Source organism: Carcharhinus amblyrhynchos, chromosome 17 (assembly GCF_965287045.1).
Source record: "Carcharhinus amblyrhynchos chromosome 17, sCarAmb.v2.hapA, whole genome shotgun sequence".
NCBI lineage: Eukaryota > Metazoa > Chordata > Chondrichthyes > Carcharhiniformes > Carcharhinidae > Carcharhinus > Carcharhinus amblyrhynchos.
The window spans coordinates 46111307-46133769 of record NC_137340.1 but is presented as its reverse complement, the minus strand read 5'-3'; the positions used below and the strand labels follow the sequence as shown (position 1 = coordinate 46133769).

The 22463-nt window shown below is 48.6% G+C and overlaps 1 protein-coding gene across 1 annotated transcript in view; it reads right to left on the bottom strand.

Moving 5' to 3' along the window:
• Window positions 1-3512: 3512 nt before the first annotated feature.
• mrpl43 (mitochondrial ribosomal protein L43) overlaps window positions 3513-22463 on the bottom strand; it is a 30200-nt gene continuing 11249 nt past the window's right edge. Inside the window, exon 3 of the mRNA XM_080205892.1 lies at window positions 3513-3835. Coding sequence (XP_080062018.1) covers window positions 3594-3835 — 242 coding nt within the window. The 3' untranslated portion in view covers window positions 3513-3593. The remainder of the gene's footprint in view (window positions 3836-22463) is intronic.

The window sequence follows — 22463 nt, the reverse complement described above, 5'->3', positions numbered from 1 at the left end:
TAAAATAGAGGAAAAATTGGGGAATGAGGCAGCAAGTCTGACCCTGAAATACTGCACAGTCACAGACTGCTGGGCAAAGCAGGGTCCAGCAAAACAATGAGGCTGGTCGGGGGGGCGGGCGTTGTTAGATGGCAATAGGCACAGTTTACTGCTCAAATGTACTAAATACTAGTGTGAAGGGAAATTGCGGATGAGGTTAAATAACTGGGATTGGATCTGTTGTTCTTAAACGTAGAAGATTTGAACAAAAAGGTTGGTCTGGATACACAGACCAACATTCCAGACTCTAAACAGGTAGAAGGTAAGCACCATATTTGTTGAACAGAATCTTTACAATGCAGAAGGAGGCCATTCGGCTCATCGGGTCTGTACTGGCTCTCCGAAAGAGCATTCGACCCAGTCCCACGCCCTGCCTTACCCCCCTAACCTTGCACATTCTCTCCAAACAGCAATCCAATTCCCCCTTTGGACACCTCAATCGAATCTGCCTCTACCCCCTCTCAGGAAGATTGTTGCACACTCCAACCACTCTCTGGGTGAAATAATATTCCCTTGCATCATTTCTACTCCTGTTGGCAATTTCTGTGTCCTCTGGTTGTATAGAAACATAGAAAATAGGAGGAGGAGGCTACTCAGCCCTTCGAGTCTGTTCCATTATTCATTCTGTGGGTCATGGGTGTTGCTGGGTGGGTATTTATTGCCCATCCTTCGTTCCCCATGGAGAGCAGTTGTGAGCCAACCACATTGCTGTGATTCTAGAATCACATGTAGGTCAGACCAGGTAAGAATGGCAGATTTCCTTCCCCAAAGGACATTAGTGAACCAGATGGGTTTTTACGACAATCAACAATGGTTTCATAGCCTGGCACTGCTGCCTCACAGTGCAAGGGACCGGGGTTCAATTCCCAGCTTGGGTCACTGTCTGTGTGGAGTCTGCATGTTCTCCCCATGTCTGCGTGGGTTTCGTCCGGGTGCTCTGGTTTTCTCCCACAGTCCGAAAGACATGCTGATTAGGCGCATTGGCCATGCTAAATTCTCCCTCAGTGTACCCGAACAGGTACTGCAGTGTGGTGACTAGGGGATTTTCACAGCAACCTCATTGCAGTGTTAATATAAGCCCACTTGTGGCACTAATTAATAAAAGCTATTCTTAATTCCAGTTTTTTAAAATTGAATTTACATTCCACCACCTGCCGTGGCAGGATTATTTTGATCAATATCCAGATCCTGCCCCCACCCCTCTCCTTATCCCTTTAGCTCCAAGAGATACATCTAATTTCTTCTTGAAATGACACATCTCCCTTGAGAGGGTGAGGGGGGGGCGGGACGCAGCAGACAAATGGGAATTTGTCCAAATCAAGTTTGAAAGTTGAAGCTTCACCGGAAACATTTGGTACTCGCTGGTTTACAGAGAGAGTGGGTTAAAACTAATGAATATGCTTCAAGGAAATAAACCTTTCAAAATCTGCCAACTGTGTGCAGGAGTTCATGGAAAAACCTATCAATATTAATTATTAACCTGCTATCGTAAACACCCACCCACGCAGAGGTCCCCCACCCACATACGCTGACTGACAGGTTTTGAGTAAGCATTCTGCGCAAGAGGATAAATATGCAAATTATAGTGTAAAGCCGAAAAAGGAAAGGATCTGATTTCTGTTTTCTTTGTAAAAAAAAAGGTAAACACACTTTCTCGGATGCAATGACAGATCCGCCCACCTCTGCTGCCAGGGCTCTCACATCAGCGCTGAATATTCAGAAATAAAATGACAGCTTTCAACAGAACGCTCCTTCACAAAACAAACCGGGTCACACCCTCCAGCACACACTGAGGAGAGGATACTTCAATATTTCCGAGGTGACTCCGGGATCTCAATCCTCACAAGAACATGAAATCAGTACTGGCACAAAGTCCTTTGTGAGCCGGTTATCTCCAGTACCGAGTGTTTAAGGAATAGACACTATCTGAAGTGATAAACACAGTAAGACGTCTCACAACGCCAGGTTAAAGTCCAACAGGTTTATCTGGTATCACAAGCTTTCAGAGCACTGCTCCTTCGTCAGGCGAGCGGAGAGTTGGGTTCCTGATGAAGGAGCAGTGCTCCGAAAGCTCGTGATACCAAATAAACCTACTGGACTTTAATCTGGAATTGTGAGACTTCTTACTGTGCCCATCCCAGTCCAACACTGGCATCTCCGCATCAAAGTGATAGGCGGATTGCAATCATACAATACCTATAGTGTGGAAGGAGGCCATTCGGCCCATTGAGTCTGCACCAACAGCAGTCCTGCCCAGGCTCCAACCCTGTAACTCCATGCATTCACCCCGCAAATTCCCCCGACATTAAGGGGCAATTTATCACGGCCAATCAACCTAACCTGCATTTCTTTGGACTTTTTTGGAGACGAGGAAGCACTGACATGACCAGGGGCTCCTCAGTTTGAATTAGAACCTGGTGGGGGTCTTTATTTTGGCCAATTATTTTTCATTTCCCCTTCCTGAAGACAGCAATGCTTGGGTGTGACTTGCTTGCCTGGGCAGCAGCTGGCATCTTGCCCAGTCCACAGTTCTTATACTGGCCTTGATTCAGTGGGCTGAATGGCCACCTTCTGCACTGCAATGACTGACAGCAAGTGCTGCGGACAAATGTGGAACCGGAGAGTCACGAAGGAGCAGAAAATGAACGTCAGCCTACAAGCCTCAGTTTTCACTCAATAAACACACCAGAATTTAGTAGTTTAAACTACTGGCCTCACAACCCAATGCAATAGCCCACCCCCATTTTACTGCCGCCATTCTGACCCCCTTTATTCTTCATCCTCTCAGCCATATAGCTATTTCTGATGTGAGAGCCTTATTCCCGTGGAGAGCTATTCGGCTACATGCAGCATCACAGACCCTGCCTGAATCAGAGAGAACTTAACCGCTCCCTAACCTGGGACCTCTGCTACTCCAAGCTCAGTAAACTGGAACTCCCTTTCCCCAGTAGTGACTGCCAGCCTGAGGCCAATGGGAGGGCCAAAGGACATTCATTTCTTCTATATCTTTATTACAATTTCCACGCCCAAAGTTCAAGGAGTAATTCCTCCTCCTCCCTCATGTTTTTTCCCTTATTCATGGAACATGGACCATGCTGGCTGAGCCAGCATTTATTGCCCATCCCTAGTTGCCCTTGGGGAGCAGTTGAGAGTCAACCACGTTGCTGTGGGTCTGGAGTCACATGTAGGCCAGACCAGGTAAGGACAGCAGATTTCCTTCCCTAAAGAATATTAATGAACCAGATGGGTTTTCCGACAATCGGTAATGGTTTCACGGTCATCAGTAGATTCTTAATTCCAGATTTCTTTTTATTGAATTCAAATTCCACCAGCTATAGTGACGGGATTCGAACCCGGGTCCCCAGAACGTTACTGAGTTTCTGGATTAATAGTCTGGCGAAAACACCACTAGGCCATCGCTTCCCCTTGTCATTTGAAACCATTCGCAATTCATTACTTGACTGCTCAACACATCGGGGAGTTTTGTTTTATTTTAAATAGAAAACACGAGGTTTATGATACACAGTCAATTCACTCAGGCCTGGCTAAGTCCATCACTTTGCTTCAGAGGCTGCCTGCGGCCTCTCCTTCTCTTTTGTGAAGTCATGCAGGTTCAGGACACTGGGTTTATTTGTAAAGGGATTCCACTGGCCCTGTATGCTGGGGTTGTCCGTGTGAAAGGGTTTGCGAATGCGGATGATGTCCAGGCCCGACTGATTAGCCATTTTCTGAATGAGCTGGCCAATCTCCGCTGCTGTCTTGCGGTTCAGGGCCTCTTCCTTCACTGCTCCATTCACTGCAACCAGACAGGACAGGAAGTTATATATACTTAAAATCCGAAGGTGCCACTCATGCTATCAGTATGGGTTGAGTTCCTGATCCCTGGCCACAGAACTCAGAAAAACAGCCAGCAACCTCACTCAATATCAAAATGCTGGAAAAACCTCGGCAGGTCTGACAGCATTTGCGGAGAGAGAGAATAGAGCCAACGTTTTGAGTCTGGGTGACCCTTCAATTTTTAATCTGATTTGATTCAAAGAACAAAGTTCTTTGATTTGATTCAAGGAACAGGCCCTTTGGCCCTCCAAGCCTGCACCGATCATGTGTTCCTACCTAGACCATCCATTCGTATCCCTCTATTCCCAGTCTGTTCATGTGGCTATCTAGATAAGTCTTATATGATCCTAGTGTGTCTGCCTCAACCACCTTGCTTGGTAGTGCATTCCAGGCCCCCACTGCCCTCTGTGTAAAAAAAGTCCCCGCATTTCTGTACTGAACCTTGCCACCGCCCCCCACCTTAAACTTGTGACCCCGTGTGTTTGTATTAACGTACAGTGAAAAGTATTGCTTCTTGCGTGCTATACAGACAAAGCATACTATACATAGAGAAGGAAAGGACAGAGTGCAGAATGTAGTGTTACAGTCGTAGCTAGGGTGTAGAGAAAGATCAGCTTAGTGCAAGTTAGGTCCATTCAAAAGTCTTCCCTGGCAGCAGGGAAGAAGCTTTTCTTGAGTCGAGCTCTGACGAAGGGTCATCCAGACTCGAAACATTGGCTCTATTCCTCCCCCACAGACGCTGTCAGACCTGCTGAGATTTCCCAGCATTTTCTGTTTTTTCTTCCTATTCCCTGCCTCCCTCCCCCTCAATATCTACCAGTAAAGTCCTTCCAGGTCTCGAAAGGTTAACTCAGTTTCTCTCTCCACTGACGCTGCCTGACCAGCAGAGGGTTCCCAGCATTTCCCATCTTAATTTATTAAAAATTACAGAATTCTGAATCTGTCTGGACCAGACGAGGCCTGTATTTGGAGCGAGCGTGTTGAGCTGTGCTAGACCCGGGTAAAGTGCGGGCGGTAGCAGGTCTGTTACTGATGGTAGGGAGCGGCGAGACCAGTTAGAAGGGGACACAACCAGACAACACTCAAACTTTGGTGTTTATCTTTCTGCTGCCCATCAATCGACTGTACTAAAGCAGATAATCTAGTTATTGGTATTTGTCTGAGCCTGCTGTGTACAAATTGGCAGCTGTGTTTCCCACATTACTAAATGCCCCACCATTACTCCAATGACTGCTAGGTTCTTTGGGACGTGGTGAAAGACTCTATTAGAAATGTGAGTCTGGCGTACCCGTTAAGCCAAGCTCTGCTCCCACAGGAAGGGTCTGGGAATTGGGATGGGGAATCTGGGGAAACAGCACATCGATTTCCACAGGAAATCCGGGATCTGAATGAATAGTCTTGACGAAACATGAACTGACCTTGCTCCGGATGGAGGCCCAGGACTCCATTTCCCAACAGGCCCAGGGGTTCCTGCACGTGTGCAGAGCACGGCAGCAGGACAGGCTATGCTTGCCCTCTGCTGGGTTTTCTCCCCCGAGGTTAAGGGGCTCCAGCTATCCAGCCATGGGCAGTGCGTCTGTATGGGATGAAGCAGCAACCAGGAGGCCCAGTACAGGAGTCCCATGACAGAGTGAATGGAACTCAAGGAGAAGATCCAGAAAAGGAAACCCGAGAGAGACAGAGAGAGAGAGACCTGGCCATGCGCAGCAGCACGACATTGTCACTGCTGCTGATCAATCCCAATTTGACTGGCTCCGTGATTCTCATGAATCATGCACTGAAGAAGTGACATTACATTGAGTGCGCTGTGGCGGGATTCTCTGATCCCACTGATGTCACCCCACACTGGTTGGTGAGGAACCTGTGGGCAGTGGTGTGCTGACGACAGAACTGGAGAATCCCGCCGGTGTGAACGGCCTGGATATTCCTGCCATGGCCTCCACCAAGCCTATGGTGCACTGGTGCATTGCAGGCAGCTACATAGGGATATCGGCACTTAACCGCACATCTTCCCTTGTCTGAAGCAGCAGCCATTTTGCACACAAGTAACCCAGGAAACGCTGGGCCCGTTTGGACGTTATTCAGCTGCCCATCATGTGCTTAGACTGACAAATCGGTTCCAACACCATCAGATTCCCATCTTTCTGGAAAGGAGCAATGTGATAATCCCCCATGTGGTCCATGGGGGAAAATCGCTGACCGATGTCTCGATGGGGGTCATTGAGTACGAGTTCTCCTGCTAACAGGCAGTGACCTGCCCAACTGGAACTCATGACCTGAGCCTTTTATAAGGCAGGCCCTAAACTGGGCCTGCTTAGCTGTAGTCCCAGATAGGAACTAGCGTGTGTATACCGCAGCAGTGATTTTACTTTACATTCCGTAATAAACCATGTTCCTTTCCAGTCAGGCTTCCTGCGTCATTCCAAGCAACACAAAGTTGCCCGATCTGAGGAGATGTACATGTAAATCATCCTTCCCGTGCCCCAGTAACCTTTGCACGTACCACGGCGTATCAACAAGGTTGCCAGTTTGAGCGCAAATAATGACGTGTCACCTGATATCAACACTGGAATAAAGAAACTTGTCAGAGTTTGCTTTCTGTAAGCCAGACGCGGCTCAAATATCAATGAGCAGACGTGTGCTGCAGGGACAGGTCGAATGGAACAGACTCACAGATCTGCTTTGATGTATCACCCATTCAGCACTTCAGTCTGGTGGTGATTCACAGACTCTGATTACATCTTGGGTCTGTCGAAGAGGCACGGAGTTTGCTCAGTCTGCTGCTTTGGGACTTGGCGAGGACTGGAAGGCACTCGTCGGGGGGGGGGTAGGGAAGGTGGCGGGGGTGTTGTCAGCATTGGAGTGTAAAACTAGCTGTCAGTCCGTTTGTTTGCTTTCCTTGCAGGGCCAAGCCGGTGAGCTGGGAACTCTGTGGCGTGCTGTCAGGAGCTGCGCATGCCTGCCGGTTCCTGCAGCATCAGTGACGATCGAGTTGGAAAGATGACTGGAGATGGATTATAGCACGCCCTGTATTACGAGGCATTTTCAGCACACAGTCACAGGGAATTGTCAGAGTCCGTGGACAGGTGTTTGTGACAGGGGAAAGTTTATAAGAGATTACATAGAAACTAGAAGCAGGAATAGGCCATTTGGCCCTTCGAGCCTGCTCCGTCATTCATTTTGATCATCAAATTCAATATCCTAATCCCAACTTCCCCCCCATATCTCTTTAGCCCCAAGAGCTATATCTAATTTATTCTTGAAATCAGACAATGTTTTGGCCTCGACTACATTCTGTGGGAGTGAATTCCACACATTCACCACCCTCTGGGTGAAGAAATTTCCCCTCATCTCAGTTCCAAAAGGTTTACTCCTTATCCTCAAAATCTGACCCCTAGTTCTGGGCTCCCTCACCATCAGGAACATTCTTTTCAAATCTAACCCTGTCAGAATTTTATAAGCTTCTCTCAGATCCCCTCTCACTCTTCTAAACTCCCATGAATATAATCCTAACTGGCTTAGTCTCTCCTCAGGCGACTAAAGACAGCAGAAAGCCAGGTTGCGAGGGGAGTAAACTACACGGTAATGAATGAAGAATGGCAGCGGGAACATCAGTGGCAGTCACTGATAAAGACAGGAGCTGGCTCAGATACCTACAGAAAACAAAATGAGATTTTAAAATTCATTCTTTTGGGCTGAGCGTACCACTGGCATTACATGAATGATGTCGATGAGAATGTGGTTGGGGGGGGGGGGGGGGGATATTATCAGTAAGTTCAGAGATGACACAAAAATTCGTGGTGTGAAAAATAGCAAAGAAGAAAGCCTAAGATTATAGGACGATATGGACAGGCTGGTCAGATGGCCAGAACAGAGGTTAACGCTGAAGGGTGAGCTGATACATTCTGCGAGGATGAACAAGGCAAGGGAACACACATTGAGTGGTAGGACACGAGGAAGTACAGAGGAATCTTGAGGTACGTGTCCGTGGATCCATGAAGGCAGCAGTAGAGGTAGCTAATGTGGTCAAAAAGGCATATGGGATACTTGCCTTTATTAGCGAAGGTATACAATACAAGAGCAGGAAGGTTATGATGGAGCAGTATAAAAGGCTTTTTAGGCCACAGTTGGAGTGCTAGTCACTCACCTGATGGAGGTGCAGTGCTCTGAAAGCTGGTGGCGTTTGCTACCAAACAAACCTGTTTGACTTTAATCTCATATTGTCAGACTTCTTACTGTGTGCACTCCAGTTGGGGGGTGGTATAGTGGCTCAGTGGTTAGCACTACAGCCTCACAGCGCCAGGGACCCGGGTTCTATTCCCGGCTTGGGTCTCTGACTGTGCAGAGTTTGCACGTTCTCCCCGTGACTGTGTGGGTTTCCTCCGGGTGCTCCCACAGTCTGAAAGACATGCTGGTTAGGTGCACTGACCCGAAGAGGCGCTGGAATGTGGCGACTAGGGAAATTTCACAGTAACTTCATTGCAATGTTAACGCAAGCCTTATTTGCGACTACTAAATAAACTTTTAACTTTTTTCTTCTAATTGCATTTCTGGTCGCAACACTATGGGAAGGATGTGTTTGCACTAGAGAGGGTGCAGAGGAGATTCAATCAGGTCTCCCCTCAGCCCTCTCAACGATTTAACTTTTCTACAGCATGAGATCAGCGAACGTGTAAACTACAGACTGCCGAGCTACTTCTGTATCCCAAACGGTATCTACTATCCAGGGCATGCTGTGTTTACAGTTCTGGTCACCCTATTATAGAAAGGATATTATTAAACCAGAAAGAGTGCAGAAAAGATTTACTAGGATGCTACCGGGACTTGGTGGTTTCACTGGGACATTTTTCTCTCGAGCTCAGGAGGCTGAGGGGTGATCTTACGGAGGTCTATAAAATAATGAGGGGCACAGATCAGCTAGATAGGCAATATCTTTTCCCAAAGGTAGGGGAGTCTAAAACTAGAGGGCATAGGTTTAAGGTGAGAGGGGAGAGATACAAAAGGGTCCAGTGGGGCAATTTATTCACACAGAGGGTGGTGAGTGTCTGGAACAAGCTGCCAGAGATAGTAGTAGAGACAGGTACAATTCTGTCTTTCAAAAAGCATTCGGACATTTACATGGGTAAAATGGGTATAGAGGGATATGGGCCAATTGGGATTAGCTTAGTGGTTTTAAAAAAAAAAGACTGGCATGGACAAGTTGGGCCGAAGGGCCTGTTTTCAAGCTGTAAACCTCTGTGGCTCTGAGGGGGGAGCTGATTGGGGTGCACAAAATTATGAGGGGCATAGATAGAGTGGATAACAACAAACTTTTCCCCTTTGTAGAGGGATCAATAACCAGTGGGCATAGACTTAAGGGGCAGGAAATTTAAAAGGGATTTGAGGGAAAGTTTTTTCATCCAGAGTCACATTATTGAGAGGGGTTGGGAAGCGATGGCCTAGTGGTATTATCGCTAGACTATTAATCCGGAAACTAAGGTTTCGGGACCCCGGTTCGAATCCCACCGCAGCAGATGGTGGAATATGAAACCAAGAAAAAAAAATGTGGGATCAAGAATCGACTGACGACATGAAACCATTGTGGGAAAAGCCCATCTGGTTCACTAATGTCCTTTAAGGAAGGAAATCTAACATCCTTACCTGGTCTGACCTCTGTGTGACCCCAGAGCACCAGCAACGCGGTTGACTCTCAACTGGCCTCAGGCAACCAGGGATGGGCAATAAATGCTGGCCAGCCTGCGATGTCCACGTCCCACAAATGAATAAACAAAGTCTAGCTGGAGCACTTTGACATGACTGGTGTGTGGACTGACTCTCTAAATTGCAAACTGGAATTACACATTATGTACACATTTCATTCAGCCTACAAAAAAAAATTGATAACAATGAGCGCAAACCTATCTTTATTACACTGGATCGGATAATCTGCCAGGGCCTTTGGAGACAAAAGCCTCCTGGGAGACCTCACCTCACTGCACAGCCCAATATCACCAGCCTCGTCCTTTGTGACATTAGATCAGCCGGGAACAATTACATTCCAGTCATGCCATTCCTACTGGACGTGTCCTTATTCAGCTTGCTCCTGCCGTGCTACAAGGGACTGTCTAAACACGGAGGTTCAACTGTCCAACTGCGCCCGTTATTCGGCTGGAGGGCCTGTGTGGGGGAGCGACAGAAAGCCGGGTGGGAGGGTGAGCCGTGAGGAGGATGCAGAGATCCGATTTGAACAAGTTGAGTGAGTGGGCAAATGAATGGCAGACGCAGTATAACGTGGACAAATGTGAGATTAACAATAGCAAAAACAGCACGACAGATTACTGCCTGAAAGGCCATAAATTAGGAGAGGAGAATGTGCAACAAGACCTGGGCGTCCTCGTAAAACAGTCACTGAAGGCAAGTTTGCAGGTGCAGTAGGCAGTAAAAAAAAAGGCAAATGGTATATTGGCCTTCGTAGTGAGAGGATTAGAACTCTCCATTCACCTGACGAAGGGGGTAACCCCGAAAGCTAGTGAGTATATTATCAAATAAATAGGTTGGACTAAAACCTGGTGTTGTCAGACTTTTTACTGTGTTGCTGCAGTTATACAGGGCCTTGGTGAGACCACACCTGGAATAGTGTGTGCAGGTTAGGTCTCCTTATCTGAGGAAGGATGTCCTTGCTCTAAAGGGAGTGCAGAAGTTTCAGGCTGATTCCTGGAATGGCAAGATTGATGTACAAGGTGAGATTGAGTTGATTGGGATTGTCTTCACTGGAGTTCAGGAGAACGAAGGGGGGAATCTCATAGAAACCTATCAAGTTTTAACAGTACTGGACAGGGAACATCCCAGAAGGAGATGAGGAGAAATTCCTTCACCCAGGGAGTGGTGAGCCTGTGGAATTCACTACCACAGAAAGTAGCTGAGGTCGAAACACTGCATGTTTTCAAGAGGCAGTTCGATATAGCACTTGAGGCAAAAGGGATTGAAGGATATGTGGGAAAGCAGGATTAGGCTATTGAGTTGGATGATCAGCCATGATCATAATGAATGCTGCAGCAGGATGAAGGGGCCAAATGGCCGCCTTCTGCTCCTATTTTCTACATTTCTATGTGCTGAATAATAATGAAGGTTCTGTTGTATTTCCACATTTAGATAAGAGATTTACAACAGACAGCACAGTGGTTAGCACCGCTGCCTCACAGCTCCAGGGATCCAGGTTCGAGTCCCGGCTTGGGTCACTATCTGCTTGGAGTTTACACGTTCTCCCCTTGTCTGAGTGGGTTTCCCCCAGGTGTTCCAGTTTCCTCCCAAGGTCCAGAGATGTGTGGGTTAGGTGCATTGGCCCCGCTAAATTGTCCCTTAATGTCCCAGGATGCGTAAGTTAGAGAGTTACAGAAATAAGGCCTAGGTAGATTTTTTTCAGTGCAGACTTGATGGGCTGAATGGTCACCTTCTGCACTACAGGATTCTATGATTCTTTAACATCTTTCACAACTTTAGGATGTCCCAAAGCGCTCCACAATCCATTGAGGTACTTTGGAGGAGTGATCATTGCTGTAACATCAGTGCAACAGGAACTTACTGGTTTAGCCTGGAAAAGGGATCTGGATAAATACTTGAAGGAGAAAAGCTAAATGTAGAGAGTTGAGGAAAGAACGGGGGCATGGGATTAGATGGCTCTATGAAAGAGCTTGCATAGACTCAATGGGCCGATTGGCCTCCTGCTGTGCTGTACCAGCCTAGCCGTAAGGCCTGTAGCCCCTACACTCTCCCTCATCAGTTTCAGTAAGACACTGCGCCTTTTCCAAGGCATGCTGGCTGCCTGCTGGATGAGAGTAACTCTCAGGACTGACCCCAATGGAGACCTCCTGCACCCGCCCTCCAATTTTGCCATCGGGGGGAATCGAGGCTTCCTGTACTACGCGGGACAGCCTCGAATGTGCCGAATCTGCGGCAAAACCGGCCATTTTGCCGCGAGCTGCAGCACCACCTTCTGCAGAAACTGCTTGAAGGAGGGGCACGCGACAAAGGACTGCAGCGACAGCAAATGTTGCAACCTGTGTGGGGAGGCTGGCCACGTCTACAGAGCCTGCCCCAAGCGAAAGGCCACTTACGCCCAGATCACCGGAGGCGGAGTGAAGAAGGCAAGCGTCCGTGCCACCTCAGAGGGACAGACGACCGGTCCAGAAGCAGGCCCGGAAAAGGCTTCGGAAGGACGAGCGGACCCCCCAGTGCAGCAGGAGGACGCATCGTCAGCACCACCAGCAGAGGGCGCCGAAGCCATGGAACAGGAGAGCTCGGAGCTCGAAAGCCCCTGGCTGAAAGTCAAATCCAGCAGAAAGATACGGAAAAGGAAATCCGTGGCAGCGAGACCCCTCAACGGTGACGAGAGAAAAGCTGCCAGACGACGACAGAACCTCAAGAGGCTCTTTTCAAAAGCGACGAAGAATCCACAGGTGACGGGGAGAACCGACGCCATCGCAGCAGCAGCAGACCATCCAGACGGTCACATGAGTCCGACGATGTCACCCAGTCGCCGACGAGGTTTTGAGGCAGGTTCGGACGGATATATCAGCCCTGCCGCCCTGCAGAACTTCGTCAGCACCACAGGAATGCGGAACCGGGTGCATGCTGACTGACGGACATGTAAGAACTGCCAAATCTTTTTGTACTTTAAAAATGTCTTTTAAGTTTGCCTCGGTAAATGTACGCAGTGTCAAAGACGGGTTGAGATGTGCGTCCACGTTATCCTACCTGGCCAACGTCAAAGCCGACCTGCTGTTCCTGCAGGAGTGTGGGATCCCTCACCTCAGCAGCTACAGGCGCTGGTCGAGTGCGTGGTCCCACGGACCGTCCATCTGGTCAGGTGGGAACGACTGCCGTTCCTCGGGCCTCGGCATCCTGCTGCGGGGAGGTGGCTTCACCATCTCCGAAGTTAGGGAGGTGGTGGGGGGACGCCTTCTCGTAGCAGACGTCACGTACAAAAACTGCCCTCTCAGGCTGATTAATGTGTATGCCCCTGCCGCCAGAACCGAGCGGCTGGCGGTTTTTGAGCAGCTGCCACAGCTGCTCACCACCTCCAGGCCGGTCATTCTGGGTGGGGACTTCAATTGTATCCTAGACAAGGCCGACCGATCCAGCAGGGCTGAAAACAAACTGGACGCTACGTCCAGAGCCCTGCTGGAGACGGTCAAAGATGCAAAGCTGCTCGACGTCTTCAGCAACCCAGCAGACGGAGGGCAGCGCAGGTACACGTGGTCGCGGCCCGACGGGTCGGTTCGCTCCAGGATCGACTTTATGTTTGTGTCCCGCGCGCTCACGGTCAGGCCCACCGACGTCAGGCCGGTGTTCTTTTCTGACCACTGCCTCCTGCTGGCCGACTGTCAGCTGGAGGCAAACCAGAAAGTGGGCAGGGGGTCCTGGAAGCTGAACGTAGAACTGTTGACCCCAGAGAACCTCGAGGAACTCAGGAGGGATTACCACGGTTGGAGGACCGTCAAACCCTTCTTTGAGTCTCCATCGCTCTGGTGGGAAACCATCAAAGGCAACATCAAAAGGTTCTTCATTCGCAAAGGGGTTCAGAAGGCCAGGGAGAGACGGCGGGACATGTCCCGACTCCAGAAAAGCATGCAGGAACTGCTCCAACTGCAGTCGATGGGGGTCGATGTCAGGGAGGAGCTCCAGGAGGCAAAGAGCCAGCAAGCCTCGCTCTTTGCCTCGGAGGCCGCCAAGGTCATTTTCCGGTCCAGGGTCCGCTCCGTGGAGCAGGACGAAAAGTGCTCACGCTTCTTCTTCCAGAAGGTGCACAGAGAAACCTCTGTGATCAGCAGCCTGAAGGAAGAGGACGGCTCAGTGGGGTCATCGCAGTCTGACATTCTGAGGATCTGCAAATCCTTCTATGCCGGACTGTATGACCTGAAGCTGACAGACAGCACGGCCTCCCAGTCTTTCCTGTCGTCTATCACGCAGGTCTTAGACGACGGTGAGCGGGACAGCCTGGAGAGACCGGTATCTCTGGAAGAGCTGACCAAGGCCGTTGAGTCCTTGCAGAAGGGTAAAACTCCCGGAAGCGACGGCTTACCGGCGGAGTTTTACTCGGCGTTGTGGGACTTGACGGGCCCGGACCTCCTGGAAGTATACGAGAGTATGCTTCTGGAGGGCAGGATGTCAGAATCCATGAGGAAAGGCATCATTACCCTCATCTACAAGCAGAAGGGGGAGAGGGAAGAAATTCGGAATTGGCGACCCATTTCACTGTTGAACGTGGATTACAAAATTCTGGCCAAGGTCATCGCCAACCGGGTCAAGTCTGCTCTGGGGTCAGTGATCCATCCTGATCAAACCTGTGCTGTACCCGGCAGGAAGATCTCTGACAGCCTGGCGCTACTCAGGGATACGATTGCCTACGTGCAGGACAGGCAGGTGGATACGTGCCTCATTAGCCTCGACCAGGAGAAGGCGTTTGACAGAATATCGCACAACTACATGATGGATGTGCTCTCCAAAATGGGTTTTGGGGAGGGAATACGCAATTGGATCCGGCTGCTCTACACAGACATCAGTAGCGCAGTCTCAGTCAACGGGTGGGAAACAGATAGCTTCCAAATCAGGTCTGGAGTCAGACAGGGCTGCCCTCTCTCCTCCGTCCTTTTTGTGTGTTGCATTGAACCCTTTGCCCAGGCCCTCAGAAGCGACCCAGGCATCAAAGGGGTGACAATCCCAGGCAGCGGAGGCACGCAGGTCAAAGCCTCCCTGTACATGGATGACGTGGCTGTGTTCTGCTCGGACCCCTCGTCTGTCCACAGGCTCCTCCAGGTCTGCGAGCAGTTCGAGCTGGCCTCGGGAGCCAAAGTCAACCAGGGAAAGAGCGAGGCCATGTTCTTTGGGAACTGGGCCGACAAATCCTTTGTCCCCTTCACCGTCAGGGCAGAGTACCTGAAGGTGCTGGGGATATGGTTCGGAGCGGCAGGGGCATGCATCAAAAACTGGGAGGAGCGCATCGCGAAAGCCAGGCAGAAACTCGGCTTGTGGGAGCAACGCTCGCTCTCCATGACAGGGAAAAACCTGGTGATCCGGTGCGAGTTGCTGTCCGTGTTGTTGTACGTGGCGCAGGTGTGGCCTATCCCCAAATCCTGCGCTGCAGCAGTGACGCAGGCCATCTTCAAATTTATCTGGAGATCAAAGATGGATCGCGTCCGGAGGGAGGCGATGCACAAATCTCCAGAGAACGGAGGGAAAGACATTCCCAACGCCGCCCTGATCCTGATGGCCACCTTTGTGTGCGGCTGCATCAAGCTGTGCGTAGATCCTCGGTACACCAACAGCAAGTGCCACTACTTTTTGAGGTTCTACCTGTCCCGAGTGTTGCGAAGGATGGGTCTGGCCACACTGCCGCGGAACGCTCCGAGTAGTTGGACCGTACCGCAGCACCTGTCCTTCGTGGAGAAATTTTTCCGCAAACACACCTTTGACCACAAGGCGATTAAGCAGTGGTCAGCGCGTAACGTCCTTGGGGCCCTGAGAGAAAAGGAGATGGCGGATCCTGTCGGATGGTTCCCTGAGCAGACTGTCAGTGTCATCTGGCAGAACGCCTCATCACCAGAACTGACAAACAAGCACCAAGATCTGGCTTGGCTGGTGGTGAGAAGGGCACTCCCCGTCAGATCCTTTATGCAAGCTCGAGGTCTCAACATCACCGCACGCTGCCCTCGAAGCGGCTGCGGGGCTGACGAGACGGTCGCACACCTCCTTGTGGAATGTGCCTTTGCAAAGAAGGTCTGGAGTGAGATGCAGTGGTATTTGTCGAGGTTCGTCCCGAGCAGCTCGGTGACGCAGGACTCTGTGCTCTACGGGCTGTTTCCGGGGAAGCACACCCAGACAAAAATCAACTGCTGCTGGAGGGTCATCAACTCGGTGAAGGACGCACTTTGGTCCGCCTGAAACTTGCTGATCTTCCAGCTGAAAGAACTGTCCTCGACCGAGTGTTGCAGACTGGCACATTCCAAGGTCCAGGACTACATGCTGAGGGACGCGCTGAAGCTTGGGGCAGCCGCCGCAAAGGCACAATGGGGAAAGGCCACACTGTAAGGCCTTTTAACGGAGGCAGACCGAGGGCCCAGGAACTGCAGAATACCCTCGACCTGCGTAACTGTGTGCCAATCTGAGCACTAACGGCACACAGTAATCTTTTGAGGCATGTATATAGTTTTAAGTATTGAAATGTAATCATGGCAATTAGTACAAATATGTAAATATTGAGACATGGACATAGTTTTTTAAGTACTGAAATGTAGTCACTGTAGTTTGGACAGATCTGCAAAAATGTTTTGATTCCGCATTGTTTTGCTACTCGAAGCCCTGTACACTGTAATAGATTACTTGAGATTTTTATGAATAAAGTATATTTTTGGAAAAAAAGAAAAAAAAAAATTCCTCCATTTGTCAGTGCCCCATGACTTGGCTGCAGAGAGATGCCATTAATTGCCCCAGTCCCAGGAGCATCGGGAGACTGGCAGGGCTCTCACGATCGAATGTACGGTGGCCAGGAGCCAAGGGTGCAGCTCAGCAGTTACCGAGTCTAGATTAGGATCAACAGAGGGAGGAAAATTCGAATCTGTGTCATCACACAGCCCCCCATGGCAGTCAATCTCGGTGAGACAGCGTCACGGGTCCTCCTCACTGTCCAGATGCTGGCACAAGCTATTCCAATATAAATCCCAATCAAAGTTCACATTTCCACCTTTATTGAAGAAAACTGGCAAAAAGAGCAGAGAAGGAGGAATCTTTTTTGTTGTTAAACACAGCGAGTCGTCATCATCTAGAATGCGTTACCTGAGAGCAGATTTAATATTGATGTTCAACAAGCAATTCAGATCAAAACCTAAAGGGAGCAAGTTGTGCAGGGTTATAGGGAAAGAGCATGGGACTAATTGGATAGGTACAGGCACGATGGGCTGATCGGCCTCTTTCTGCACGGTTCTGTGATATACAAGTGTGATATGGTTGAAGTGGGTAGCCTGCAACTGCCTAATACAAAAGAAAATGCCCCAAAATTCCCACAAACAACACTGCAACAATGAACGGTGAAGTGTGGCGAACTTGCAACAACCTACAAGAGTTCACAATACAGCTGCCAATTCATGCTGGTCTATTCAACCCACCCAAGGTACACCTCCCATCAAGAAGGCCAGTCTGGAAAAACCCTCCCACACACTGGACATCAACACAAATCCTACCTGGATAAATAGGAATCATTGGACACGGCAAACAAGCACCTGGACTCAAACCCAACCCAATAGCTGCCTGGTTCCAACATTCCAAGAAGAGAGTGGTCCACCCTCAACAGCCACAGCCCCCTGCCTGGTCAATCTTCACAGATGGGGCATTAGTGCCAGCCCCCTGTGTGCCCATGGGAGAGAGCAAACTATACATCACATCACAGAAGAATGTCCAATAAACAGACTCAGCAGAGACCAATCCACACTCAATAAACTACTCGGCTAAGGGGCTCTGCATTTGCTAAATAACTAATTGAAGACACAGTGAGTGGTTAGCACTGCTGCCTCAAAAGTGCCAGGGTCCTGGGTTCAATTCCGGCCTCAGGTCACTGAGTACGGAGCCTGCGCATTCTCCTTGTGTCTGCGTGGGTTTTCTCCAGGTGCTCCAGTTTCCTCCCCAAATCCAAAGATGTGCGGGTTAGGTGGATTGGCCATGCTAAATTGACCCCAGTGTGATGGGGATTAGCTAGGGCAAATACATGGGGTTACGGGAATGGGGCCTGGGTTGAACTGCGGTCGGTGCAGACTCGATGGGCTGAATGGCCTCCTTCTACATTGTAGAAATTCTAAGAAATATTAACAGGGATAACATGCAATAATAATGTAACTGATTTTAACACTGCGGTGCTAATGTTGCAGTGTGATTAGAATCTCTCCACAGTAACGCGCTGCATTTTAACCACACTGGCGCTATCACACTTTCAGTCCAGTTATGGGTCACATTAGAGGCAGGTTGGCTTAAAAGGTGTTACAGCTCCCAGAATACACTGTCTCACCAGCAATACATGTACTGGCACCCAGAACACACTGTGTCACAAGCAATCCATGTACCAATATCCAGAATACATTATGTCACAAGCAATCTGTGTACCAGTATCCAGAATACACTGTGTCACAAGAAATCCATGTACTGGCACCCAGAATACACTGTGTCACTAACAATCTATGCAGTCTGCAGTAACACCTTTGTGAAAAACTAATTCACTAACATATGTTTAAATAAAATTGCTGCAGCTCCAGGCTGTGACATTTGCTGAAAGTGGGCCTGATATTCTACCCCTTTTTCAGTTCTTTAATCCTAACTTGTCTGAAAACGATTCCTGGTTAACTGGTGTGAATCAGAGGAAGTCCCTGGCGCAATGCTGAATCTCCGGTCCATTTGGATGGACTGGAGCTGGGTCACAGAGGACACCTTGTGGCAGGGTGCCGAAACTGCAAACAGAATCATCTCACAAAACCTGTATTTACATAGCGCCTGTAATGTGGCAAAATGACCCGAAGCACGTCACAAGAGCGATTATCAAGTGTAATTTGACACCAATCCCACAAGGAGATGCTCAGACAGATGACCAAGAGCTTGGTCAAGGAGGTAGGTTTTAAAGGAGCGTCTTCATTATTGTAATTCTGCCCGTGGGAGCATACTGTGCGCAAATTGGCTTCCAGGTTTCCCACATTTCAGTGGTGTTTCCCCGTCACTGGCAGAATAATACAGACTGACAATTGGTGGCAGTAGGTCATTTGAGGACATCTCGTGGTGAAGTTTTATCCTTGGATTAAAACGTATGGCCTGGGAAGCAGCATTGCTTCACCTGCTATGGGCTACACAGTTCCAAAGTGCCACAGAGTAATGCGGGTTTGGCAGTATAACTGCAGTCTTGGCTTTTTACTATCACAACTCTGGATAAACTAACAGAGAGCACAACCACAGACATTTACAGGCAGCAGAATTCCTCTCATATTACACACTGCGAACTTCACTCACCTAGAATTATCCACCTTCGTCTCAAAATGATGCTGCAACAGAGATCGCCATTACACTGCCTGTCCCTGTTACAGCATCGCCATTACACTGCCCCCTGTTACAGCATCGCCATTACACTGCCCCCTGTTACAGCATCGCCATTACACTGCCCCCTGTTACAGCATCGCCATTACACTGCCCCCTGTTACAGCATCGCCATTACACTGCCCCCTGTTACAGCATCGCCATTACACTGCCCTCTGTTACAGCATCGCCATTACACTGTTACAGTATCACCATTCCAATGCCTGTCTCTCTCTATTACAGTATCACCATTACACTGTCTACCTGTTACAGTATTACAATGTCTGTTTTTCTGTTATAGTACCATTACACTGCCTGCTTCTCTCTATTACAATATCTCCATGACACTGCCTGTCACTCTGTTACAATAGCTCCATTACACTGCCTGTCTCTCTCTCTCCATTACAGTATCACCATTATACTGCCTGCCTCTCTGTTACAGTATCACCATTACACCTCCCTGTCACTGCTTTTAACTCAATTGTTCAGCATTGTGGTGTTTTGCTCTCATTACGAGGAGATGCTGGTTCACTTGGTAACCTGGTACGGTGTCTGTTGGGGAGGTGCCAGACACAGGCAGGTGGGGCGAATACATCGGCTGGTGTTATCTGGAGTTTCAAAATGCCTTTCACCAGATGCCTTACTGGAGAGTGACGGAGATGAGAGAACGTGGGGTCAGTGAGAAGGTCAGGTTAGACTGGAGAAAGCAGAGCGCAGGGTTGGAGAATATTGACTCAAACGTTTCAACGCAGTAACAGTGTTCTGTGCTGTGACAGCTCGCATTAGTGAATTCAGAAAGAATATTCCCGATGGTGAGGGAGTCCAGAATTAGGGTTCACAGTCGAAGGATAAGGGGCTGAGATGAGGGGAAATTTTTTCACCCAGAGGGTGGTGAACGTGTGGAATTCACTACCACAGAAAGTAGCTGAGGCCAAAACGTTGTCTGATTTCAGGAAGAAATTGGATATAGTTCTTGGGGCTAAAGGGGACAAGGGATCTGGGAGGAAGGGGGAAAATCAGGATATTGAATTCGACGATCAGCCACGATCATAATGAATGGTGGAGCAGGCTCGAAGGACTGGATGGCCTACTCCTGCTTCTAGTTTCTAAGTTTCACCGTGTACCTCAACAATTAAACTACACGCCCTACACCAATCGGGAGGGCGGGGGTAAGCTGGGTTTTCTGAAGGTGTAAAAGTATTGGGGAAGGGTGCAATTAAAGTGGTTAAAGTCAGCGGTATTAAATGGATGGGTCTAACGGAACACAGCGGGGATGTACAGTTTTGGGCTCCACACCACTGGAAGGACAGTGAGAGAATAGAGAGTACAAAACGCAGTCACTGGCTGGTCAGTGCGTGAAAACTGTGAGGTTTCTCAGGACTCCACCTTTTGGTTTGAGCTACAGTTTGAGACGGTCTCTTTAAACCGAGGCTAAATGAAAGAGTGGAGTTAGTTAGATCAGTTGGTTAGATGTCTAGCCCATAGTTCATAGCAACACCAAAAGCACTCTGGCTGTCTGGGAGCTGCCTCTGTGCCTGCCCCATGTTCCCCGTGGAGAGGTTCCCCCCAGACTACAATTAGGAGAGAGATGCTCACAGTCCCTTGAGGATTCCTGCTGCAGTGCTGGTCTGCTCCTTGGCTCTGCCTAATTACCCTCCTACTGAAATGAATGGTAACGTGCTGGCATCAGCTCGGGTGGTTATATTGTTAGAGATCAGGAGCAGACTCAGGATTGTTTTACTGAGAAGGGGGTGCAAGACATTTAGACTTGGGGACATTGTAGATTTAGGAACAGCTGTCATGTGTCTCCCAAAGTCCCAGAAAACTGGTATCAATACCAATGTCAAACATTTATGTTAGGGCCAAAGGCAATTGTGATCAAAAGTAACTGATTAGCACTTCCACTTGGAAACAAAGCCAGTAGGTTGCCATGGAGAAGAGGATAGAGGAAGCCATTTTGAGATCAGGTTACAGGCTTCCCCATAAATCCAGAAATACCACCGTGTGGGCAATAGCCTACTTCGTGTTGAGGTGATCTTTCTCTACACGGGCACAGTGGTTAGCACTGCTGCCTCACAGCACCAGGGATCCAGGTTCGATACCCGGCTTGGGCCACTCTGTGTGTGGAGTTTGCGTGTTCTCCCTGTGTCTGTGTGGGTTTCCTCCCATAGTTCAAAGACGTGCTGGTTAGGTGCATTGGCTGTGCTAAATTCTCCTTCAGTGTACCCGAACAGACACCAAAGTGTGGCGACCAGGAGATTTTCACAGTAATTTCATTGCGGTGTTAATTTAAGTCTACTTGTGATGAATAAATAAACTTTAAACTTTACCCTAGTATGACTGCAACACTACATTCTGCACTCTCTCGTCTTCTTCTCTATGAACGGTATGCTTTGTCTGTATAGCACGCAAAAAACAATAATTTTCACTGTTTTCTAAAACGTGACAATAATTACTCACATCAAAAACTGAGAGGGAGCGAGCAAGAAGACAGAATAGCCTGCGCCTTAAACAGAGTAAACACTGACTATCTTTTACAATGCAGAATTTGGGTGCAAGCTTGCACTAAAGACCAAGACTGCGAGAAGTGAAACAAGGCTGGAAGATTTGCCTAGCTTGGAGCGAGAGAAAGGAATTTACAGTGCAACGCTCACAGTGAGAGATCATTCTAAGATAAGAAGTTAATTTGCTGGGAAAATAGAAAGTAAACAACATAGTGGAAGATGGGAGCAACAGTAAACTGGTGGCTATGAGACTTTGTAACAAGAAACAAGTTGCCTACACAACAAGATGGTGTTTGGTCAATCATGTTTTTCATCATTTGATACAGTAAACATTTAAACTTGATGTCAGCCTTTCAGTTAACAAGCGGAAGTTTGAAATTTCTCTTCCAAAGTTACAAGTCTCTGCAGAAAAAATACTAAAAGGTTGGAGGGATTGGGGTTATTTTCATTCAGATAGATACTAAGGCAATTTGATGCATTGGGCTGAACAGGAGGTTTAGAATTATATTTCCTCTCAATAAAAAAGGCCGTAGGTACTGGAGGAAAACTGGAGCTTATCACAAACAAAGGATTTTTCATTTGGCCAGGAATGTGGCAGTTAAGGTGTAGATCAGCCCCCATCTATTCTGAGGGGCTGAATGGCCTCCTCCTCACCCGACAGCGGATAGAAACAGACAGTTTCCATTCTTCAAGGAATCCAGAATGAGGGAACATCGATTAAATAAATAAAGCAGAAGAAATCTTACCAGACAAGAGACTTACAAGGATACACTACCAAAGTTGTGGTTGAAGCAGAAAACAAGCCAATATTTAACAGTTGAGAAAAGCGGGTGAATAAAAAGGGGGAGAGGGCCACATGAAAGCAGGAAAGGCAGATGGATTTAAGATCACTGCCAGTATGGGTGATAAGTAGCAGAATTGATTGGGTGGGACATGTTGTAATTCTTAAACAGATCAAGTTTGATCATTAACCAATCTGCAGGTTTGGGGCACCATCTTGTG